At 40.8% G+C, this 8,769-nt stretch overlaps 1 protein-coding gene across 4 annotated transcripts in view; it reads right to left on the bottom strand.

The window, feature by feature from the left end:
• The window catches only part of trim36 (tripartite motif containing 36), a 33,681-nt gene extending 31,140 nt beyond the window's left edge, over window positions 1–2,541 (bottom strand). For 2 of the 4 annotated variants that reach the window (XM_034594879.1, XM_034594880.1), the window contains exon 1: window positions 2,079–2,538. In XM_034594879.1, coding sequence (XP_034450770.1) covers window positions 2,079–2,141 — 63 coding nt within the window. In that variant the 5' untranslated portion in view covers window positions 2,142–2,538. Of the gene's footprint in view, window positions 1–2,078 lie in introns of all 4 variants that reach the window. The other 2 variants (XM_034594883.1, XM_034594877.1) reach the window with 2 other exon arrangements.
• Between the last annotated feature and the right edge of the window lie 6,228 nt (window positions 2,542–8,769).

The following is an 8,769-nucleotide window of genomic DNA, read 5'->3' on the forward strand; positions in this document are numbered from 1 at the left end:
GTATGTGGTGCATTTCCACAGACGATGTAACCCTGGTCTAAATCCACTGAATACATCTATTTTACACAATTCCAAATTTAGTAACACACTATATTCATTTTTAAAACGCTGCAAGTGTTGTTAATACAAAGTGTCTAACCTACAGAAAGGGACCCTACAATGAATCTCTCACAATAAGGCCACTGTGTTCTTGTTTATTTGGTATTTTAAATTAACACTACAGAGATAAGAGTAAACCTTGTTGCTGACTGTGCAATAGAGGCCTGGTTCTAATTTTAAAATATCACTGAATTCAGCAACTAACTGCCAGTTAATCAATCTTGTGCACAGTCTGCTCCATTTTTTCATTACACACATGAAACATACACGCACACAGCACATACATGCTTGGATGAATGTGGGAGCTTGTGCGAGCAGGGGAGCTGCATTTCAACACGTCATGTCAGACTGCAGTAGGTGAAAAGGGTAAAGACCTCCTCCCCATGGAGACACATACACACCTCCTCGGTAACCGAGTGCCCTGCCTCAACTACGCAGCTGCTGCCAAGTGTCCCACATACTGACAAGAGTCTGTGATCCAGCCTGCAGCGCTATCGAACTACCAACACACACAGCAACCGAGGCCTCTAATTAAACTCTTTATGTTCACGTTTTCTCCTCTCCCAAGAATAGAAGGGAAGCTTATGCCTTAAAGCCACAAAGCCCCGATACAAAATAGAATGGAGAATGGATGAGTCTGTGTAAACCAAAAACCCTCAGATCCTCTTACCACATCAGAATACAGTTAAAGTACGATAAGTACTTAATAATATCATGTTAAACAATATAACAGCTATAAATATATGAGATTACATCAATGCTGTTGAACTGTTGAGGCATAGTTTTGGCATTAATGGAGACCTGCAGCTGACAATAGATTAGAATAGAACAGAACAGAATAGAATAGAATAGAATAGAATAGAATAGAACAGAACAGAACAATATTACTATCATATTACAATAGGCTATGATGTATAGGCTAAATGGTTGATAGAATTGAAATCCACCTAGTTTATTCATACAATTGAAATCATCTTATAGCATAGAATAGAATAGAATGTTTTTTTGTAAGGTATATTTTTACTTTATATTACAATATATGATAATGTAAAATACAGGCTGAATTGTTAATATCTTTTTAAATGTATTAAATAGGTTTTAATATAATTACAATGGACGAGGCATACACATAACTGTTGGCCTTAATATGTGTATAGAATAGAATAGAATAGAATAGAATAGAATAGAGTAGAGTAGAAAAGGTGTGGATATAGACTCATGGTCATTCAACTGAAAATGACCTCAGTCAGATGATGTTGCAATATCAGAATATATGCATTAAAAATACATGTATTAAACAAAGAAGAGTACAATAGATTTTCCTAAATAGCCTTTTGTGAGGGTATATTGTAAATTGAAGCATAATTAGGTGTTATATTAGCAGAGGCTTGTACCTAAAACTGTGAGACTATAGACACGTCATTCAACAGAAAACACCCTCAGTCAGATCATGTGACAATATCAGAATATATATAGTAAATAATGTGTAAGAAATAGAATAGAATAGAATCGATTTCTTTACATTGATATTGTAAATTCACAATATAAGTTGATGCTATATGAGGTGAAATGGAGCCCACTTGAATTGAATAGGTTTCAAAGGGGAATCAGACTGTGAATCGGACTATAGACACACAGTCATTCAACAGAAAACACCCTCAGTCAGATCATGTGACAATATCAGAATATATCTAGTAAATTATGTTTGAATAATAGAATAGAATAGAATAGAATAGGCAGAGGTGTGGGTTTGTCAGCCTCCCTCTCCTCTCCTCTCCTCTCCTCTCCTCTCCTCTCCGCTCCTCTCCTCTCCTCTCCTCTCCTCTCCGTCCCCTGACAGCTCTGCAGGCCGGCGCGGCGCTGCTGATCTCGGGCACATGTTGACACACAGACCGCTGCTGTCAAAAGAACCGTAAATCATCCCCTGATGTGTGTGTGTGTGGGGGGGGGGGGGGGGGGGGGGGGGGGGACTCACTCACCTCGCCTCGCTCGATCCGCTCCACGATGCTGGCGAACTCCGTCATGTCCTCAGAGTCCGACATGGTTACAGATGATGATGATGCTGCTGCTGCTGATGATGAAGGTGATGGTGATGAAGACGCAGATATTAAAATGTAGAGGAACACAAACGGGCAGCCTGTATCACCGCTTCACAGCTTCACACAGGGAGGTGAGGTAACGTGAAGCGAGAGAAGCTGCTCCTCAGACCACATCCCCATCCTCTCTCCTCTCTCCCCTCCCTCTCTGCTGTCTGTGTGTGTGTTTGTGTGTTAGTGTGTGTGTGTGGAATCTACGGTACATGCGCCGGCGACCAATTTTGTTTTAGTTGGCCTCATCTTGGAGGGAAAACTCCTCCCTCGCCTCCTCGGCGCACTCTCCCATCTCCCTCCTCATCCCTCAGCGGTGATGTCTCCGCGCACACAGCCCTTTGTATCCTCGTCATCTGTCATCCACCAGTCCGCGTGCAGAGAGAATGGATCCTGGTTTTATCCATCGCTCTCTGCGGGAACAATTATAATCATGTCAGTCTGAAGATTAGAGGGAGGGAGGGGGGGGACACTAAATCTATTAGTGTCGCGTCCAGTTAAGTTTACGCACACACACATGTGGCCTGTTTACGCATGGCTGGCGGCGCGCTCACGTGCGCATATGGTACTGTACTATCTATCCCTGCCTCCCTCCCTCTATCCATCCATCCATCTATTTATCCATCCATCCATCCATCCATCTATCTGTCTCACTGTCTGTATGTCTGTCTGTCTGTCATCCATCCATCCATCCAGCTATCCATCTATCAATCTAACCCTTCGTCCATCTATATGTCTGTCTGTCTGTCATTCATTCATTCATTCATTCATTCATTCATTCATCCATCCATCCATCTATCTATCTATCTATCTATCTATGTCTGTCTTTCTATCTATCAAAGTGATTTGTCCCCTGTTGTTTTTGTATGTTGTCTTACTAGTTGTTGATGGTGTTGTATTACTTCTTGTTGTTTTATTTGTCGTTGTATGCTGTTGTTGTTGTTGTTGTTGTTGGGGGATGAGGTTTGGGAGCAGTTGTCTCATGAATGTGACAGATTCCGATCGACTTGTTTCAGGCCTGAGCCGGAATGTGAGGCGCGGCATGTGTGAGGCCGGATTAGGTTCCCTGTTTTTTAATTTTTTTCTGGCAATGCCACTTGTTCCGCGTCACCAGATGGCCTCATGGCTTCATGCGGACATATTCCACCCCATTGAGCACGTGGAGGGGCGGGAGGAGGAGGAGGGTGGGGGGGACGCACTGGCAGACTGACAAAACTAACTCATCTCAGCAGCTGAGCAGTGTTTCCAAAAGCTCCAGAACACTGAGGCTATCATCACTGTTAACTGGCCCCTGTGGAACCACATGGTTTCATTTGGGAAAAGCTGTCATCACTTAAATCCAGAGCTGAACAGTAACGATAACTGTCACAATATAATTTCCATCAATGGCGACATCATCACATTACAACATGTTTTTAACAGTTTTTTCTTTCCCATAGTTTGTGCAGAATTGACCTTTTATAAAACAAAATGAGATCCTCATGTCGGTACAAGAAAGTCAGAGGATCACCAAGGTCGCAATTTATGATTCATCATCTGGGAACCATGAACGTCTGAGCCAGATTTCATTCTGGCTGGTTTGAATTCTCCTACTTCATCAAGGAGAGAAATTCATCCTAGATCATAAATGTTACTCAATAATAAAGGAAGGACTTTTACAATAATATAGTCTTTAAATGTTAAGTTATAAAACAATAGTTGTGGTCTTCATGTCAACCTTAAAACCTTATCAAATGTTTTTCACTGATCTATACTCAGAACTATTATAACTATAAAAACATTATAGTAAAAAAGGAGACTCAGGCTGTGTGGTAGCTGCAACATGTTAAATGGCTGAATCCATCATTTCACAATCATTTAAATATACTCTTGGGGCAAAGATGAGCCGAGGGCTGCTGTGTAATATCTGCAGTGACACTTGCCTGCCCCATAAAAAAGCCACAGCAGTGAGTCTCAGTGCCGTCCACTTCACAGAATAATCAATAGAGTGAATTGATTAGTGAGTTTAAGAGGAATTGATTCAAGTTAAATAAGAACAGCTCTAGAATCAGCAAGTTCAAGTTCATCCAAGAACCTGTGGATCTAGAAAAAAAAAAAGGAGTAATTCGTGCCACAAGCTGCAATTCGGTGAACACACGGTATTTGTATACTCGTGTGGTGAAAACAGCTCCATTCAAGAAACATTAAAACAACAGAGGAGGGAAACACAGCGGCCTGTTTCGTCTGGATTTGAAAAACACTGGAAATGGACAACGAACGTAGCTCGAGTTTTTGGTGGCAGTGTAAGGTGACACGTCTCTGGTGCCACACAGGTGTAAGCTGTCTGTTGAACTGGAGACCGTAGCCACACCCAGACTACAGCGGCAGCCGGCTGTCGAGGGAGCATCTCCAGATAATCTGGGTTTGGTTCTATTCACAGGGGACGAAAATACATTCTGAAACCTTAGTTTACTTCTATAGTACAGCAGGATTACGCAAAAGCTACTCAAATGATTTCCATGAAATTGTGTGGAAGGGTGTGGCATGACCCAGGGAAGAAGCCATGTAAATCTGGTTCCAGATAATTGGGTGGAACCAGGAAATGTTTTTTACTGTCTTTTACATATTGAGATGGGGCGTTAGCCTCGTCGGTGGAAGTCTGCCAACGAGTTTATGTTTTCATTTGTGTTTGTTATTTAGCAGGATTATACGCAAAAAGTAGTGGCCGGATCACAATGGAACTTGATGGATGGGTGCTGTGTGGGTCAGGGAACTTCAGTTCAATTTGGTGCAGCGTGATCTGAATTTAAGGCGCCTGTTGGGCCTTGGCGCAGGTATTGCTCTCTAAATTTGAAAAATGATAAAATCTGTGATCATGTGTTGTTTGATTTTTTTTTCACCTCCACAGCCAGACTGGATTGATGAGTTACTACTCCACATTTGTCAGGATCGCATTTCCTAATCAGTGCCAACAGTGAAGTATGTGCTCTGCTGTAACTCCCAGGTGACACTGTGTGTTTGGATGTGAGCTCTGCAGCCAGTGAAACACCCCCCCTTACCCCAGGGCTTTAAATTATGTGTTAGTCACTGACCTAACAAAGAACAGGGGGAAAAAATGGTGTTTCTATAAAGCACAAATCATCCACGCTCCAGAAATATGAGTGGCTGCTGTGGCAAATTAGGGAAAAGGGTGACCAGTTGTTATGTGCAAAGTTAAAAATAGATCAGTTTTGAGTCATACAGCTTCACAGAGCCGAACAAACATGAGAGCGAATAAGGACTTGAGACGTTTACGCAGATATTCAGTTGTCATGGGAGATCACACATTAACCAAATTAGTGATGACACGTTTTCTATTCTCCCTTAAGCAAGATGCTACAACTGCAAACAGAAAAAACTAAAACCCAGTCTCAGGCTTAAAGAATTTAGAGCATGAAGCAGGACGCACGTTAGAGATGGATCTTTGGATTTTGGTCATATCCCATTTCCAATAAGATGTGATCACAATGCATCCAACTCATTTTTATTTTACTTTAATCAGAACAAAAAAAATACAAAGCCAATAATTTCACAGCTGAGTCATTACTGTCACTGAAGATTAATGGTTGAGGAGGACATAGTGTCCAGTGTGTGTTTCATCATGACTCAGATCCAATGTGTCAAAAAAATGTTCAAGTAAGTTTTTACAGGGATATATTTATAGGGATTTAATTAAATGTGTTGGAAATCTATGGGCTAAAGACTAGTGTATAGTTTTTGATTTTATTGATTAGACCAAGTGACCATTTTTGTTAAGCATCATTCATTATATTTACATAGACAACTATATTCTGGATTTTGACCTTATTCTGAATGAGACATAATTATGTTTACATGAGTTGCTGATAGAATATTCCATTCATATTCCTGATCAGAACATAGTCAAGCTGGTGACTGCTGTACAAACTTCCACTAGGAAGTTATGTGATTAACACATAAATGTCAACATTATAATGTGGGAATAGTCCACATGTTCTCGTTTGATTATTGCATATTTCTAGTAAGATCTTATTCGGGTTAAGGTCATCAGGAAATACTTAACCAAGGTTAATATTGGTGTTCATGTAAACATATCAAGGCTTCATTCCACAAGTGTAAACAAAAATTACATTTGATTCCTTTTACATCTACTTCTTTCCTTGATGACTCTTAAATGTACCTGGTGACCTGAGGAGCATTTCTGTATGTAAAACATTTTTATTGGATCTGTTGAGCACATTCATGCTTCTTCTGTGATAAATGCACCTTAACCCAACATGCAAGGCCCTCAACTTTATTTCTTGATACCAGAAGCAAATGTGAGATCTTTACGCACAAAATGTAAGTGACACACAAACAAACCCACAGACACCAAAACTACTGTAAAAGTTAGTTTGTGTTTTTATTCACCATAAATACATTATACATTGCCAAGCTAGAATCATTATTACCGTCCTCAAATTCAAAGCTGAAGAACTATCATTCATCACATACAAACGTTTTCATATCCAATTCCATTAACCACCTCACTGATTTCACTGTAAACATTTTCTTTTTCACCGTGAGCACTTGCACAATAAAAGACACATATTTATACATTTACACGTTTATCTACACTGAATATTTCTACAAAGCATAGAAAAAATAAACTCCGTTACATTTCTTCTTACATCATTTCTTCTTACATTATGTATATTAGTTGGTGAAGGAGCAAAGGTTCATGTTGGGCCACATGTGGCGTTTTAGCTGCATCTCAATAGACTGAAACAATCCTCTGCACTGCAGCCTCATGTAAAGCGCGGAGCGTCAGTCCACATGTTTTCATGCTGTGGGGCCGTGAGCATCGACTGCAGCGTGACGCAGCTAAAAAAGACGTAATACAACAACTGCTGAGACGCAGCCTTCCTCTGCGGTAAGTGGCAGATCCATCCATCCAATCTTTCATCCTTTTCAAAGTGGACTAAGCATTTATGGGTTCTGCCACAATGAATTCTTTCCATCTTCTGGAAATACATTATCGATCAGACATGGGAGAGATAGAGTGAGATTCTGGTAAAAACAACTTCTACCGGTCAGCTTTTTCATACGTCTGTCTCAGTAAGTGAAGGTGGCACTTTACAGAGTAGATGTTCCACTTCCTGAAGGTTTACAGTTTTCCTCCCTCCACCCTAAAGAGAGCAAGTATTTTCAAGACCTTTCAAGCAACCTAGTAAAGCTCAATTTAAGTAAGTTTAAGATGCACATGTAGTGAAATCAGAAGTCAGAGGGCATTCAGAGAGCAGAGACCCAGCACGATGCTACACGAGGCACATTTCAGAGTCAAGTCCGAGTCAGTGGTCTCGCACTGTGATTTGGCCGAGGACAGAACTCCGCTGAAGGAGATTGTACACGTAGTAAAAGTCACTGCAGAAGACGCATGAGAGACATGCTCACTCAATTTCAATAGATCTGGCTCCACAGTGGCGGTGCAGGAGCAGCCGTTGTCTTTCAGTGCATTTGTTCATTCAGCACCACTCTTCAGATTTCAGACATCTCACAACAAAGTATAAAAAAAAAAAAACCAGAATATTAAATCATGAATAATTAAACAGCTAATCTTGTTGAACTTGTGTCAGAGGCTCAGTTCGGCAGCAGCACTGAAAGACATATCTTACCGATCCCAAGGGGTAAAAGGTAATTTTGTGGTAAATAACAAAATGTCAGTAAAGAGTTAAAGCCGCAGAGAAGTTGGCTAAATCCCCACAAGTAACTGCAGCAAAGCCTATTGTCGCCGGCAAAAGCCTAACTTAATACATAACAGTGATACAAGACGTAATTGGCTAAAAAAGCAACTGTTTCTGCACAAAACTGGGGGCTATTTAACACTGGAGGTTTGTTTGGGGGTTCAGGGAGGAGGAGATTCCAGCCTCCGACGGTTTACTCTCAATAATAGATGGATCAAATTATTTATTTATTCACTTCTCTGCTTTCCTCTGTCCGCCCGGTCTGGTTTCTAAGTCTAAGAAAAAAAAAAGAGGGCAACTTGGCGGCAAATGACAAGAAGTGAGGTACAGCTTTATTTTAGGTGGGGGAAAGAAAAGCACCAAGGGAACAGTATTTTTATTCCAGTCCCACAAGGTAACATGCTGCAGACATGCCACTGTATTTCTGAGCTGCTGTGATATCGTGTCCTTGTCGCCCGTAGTGTCAGGGAGCAGGTGTTTGCTTTGTCAGGGTCTTAATAGAGTTTAGCTTCACTGGGGGCTGAAGGAATCTGTGTAACTGGTTTAATAAGAAGAGGAACTGGTTGAGCTCAGATTAGAATTTCAGTGATCTAATTAAGATTCAAAGGTTATATTTATATATATGATATTCATTGATGGTAAATGTTGAACTCTAGCAGCAACATCTCAGATCGAAACAAATATCTCATCGGCCACATCATATACAGTCTGTGGGTGTTGTGAAGCCCAACAAACACAACCATAAGTAAAAACTGACTTAAGTTGCTGTGAGATGAGAAAAAAAAGAATCCATCATCTACTGGTTGGTGCTCCTGTAAATGTTGTGGGAGATGCTTCGTCTGTAAATGTCAGTTTTTAATTCA

This window comes from Hippoglossus hippoglossus, chromosome 9 (genome assembly GCF_009819705.1).
Source record: "Hippoglossus hippoglossus isolate fHipHip1 chromosome 9, fHipHip1.pri, whole genome shotgun sequence".
Lineage (NCBI taxonomy): Eukaryota > Metazoa > Chordata > Actinopteri > Pleuronectiformes > Pleuronectidae > Hippoglossus > Hippoglossus hippoglossus.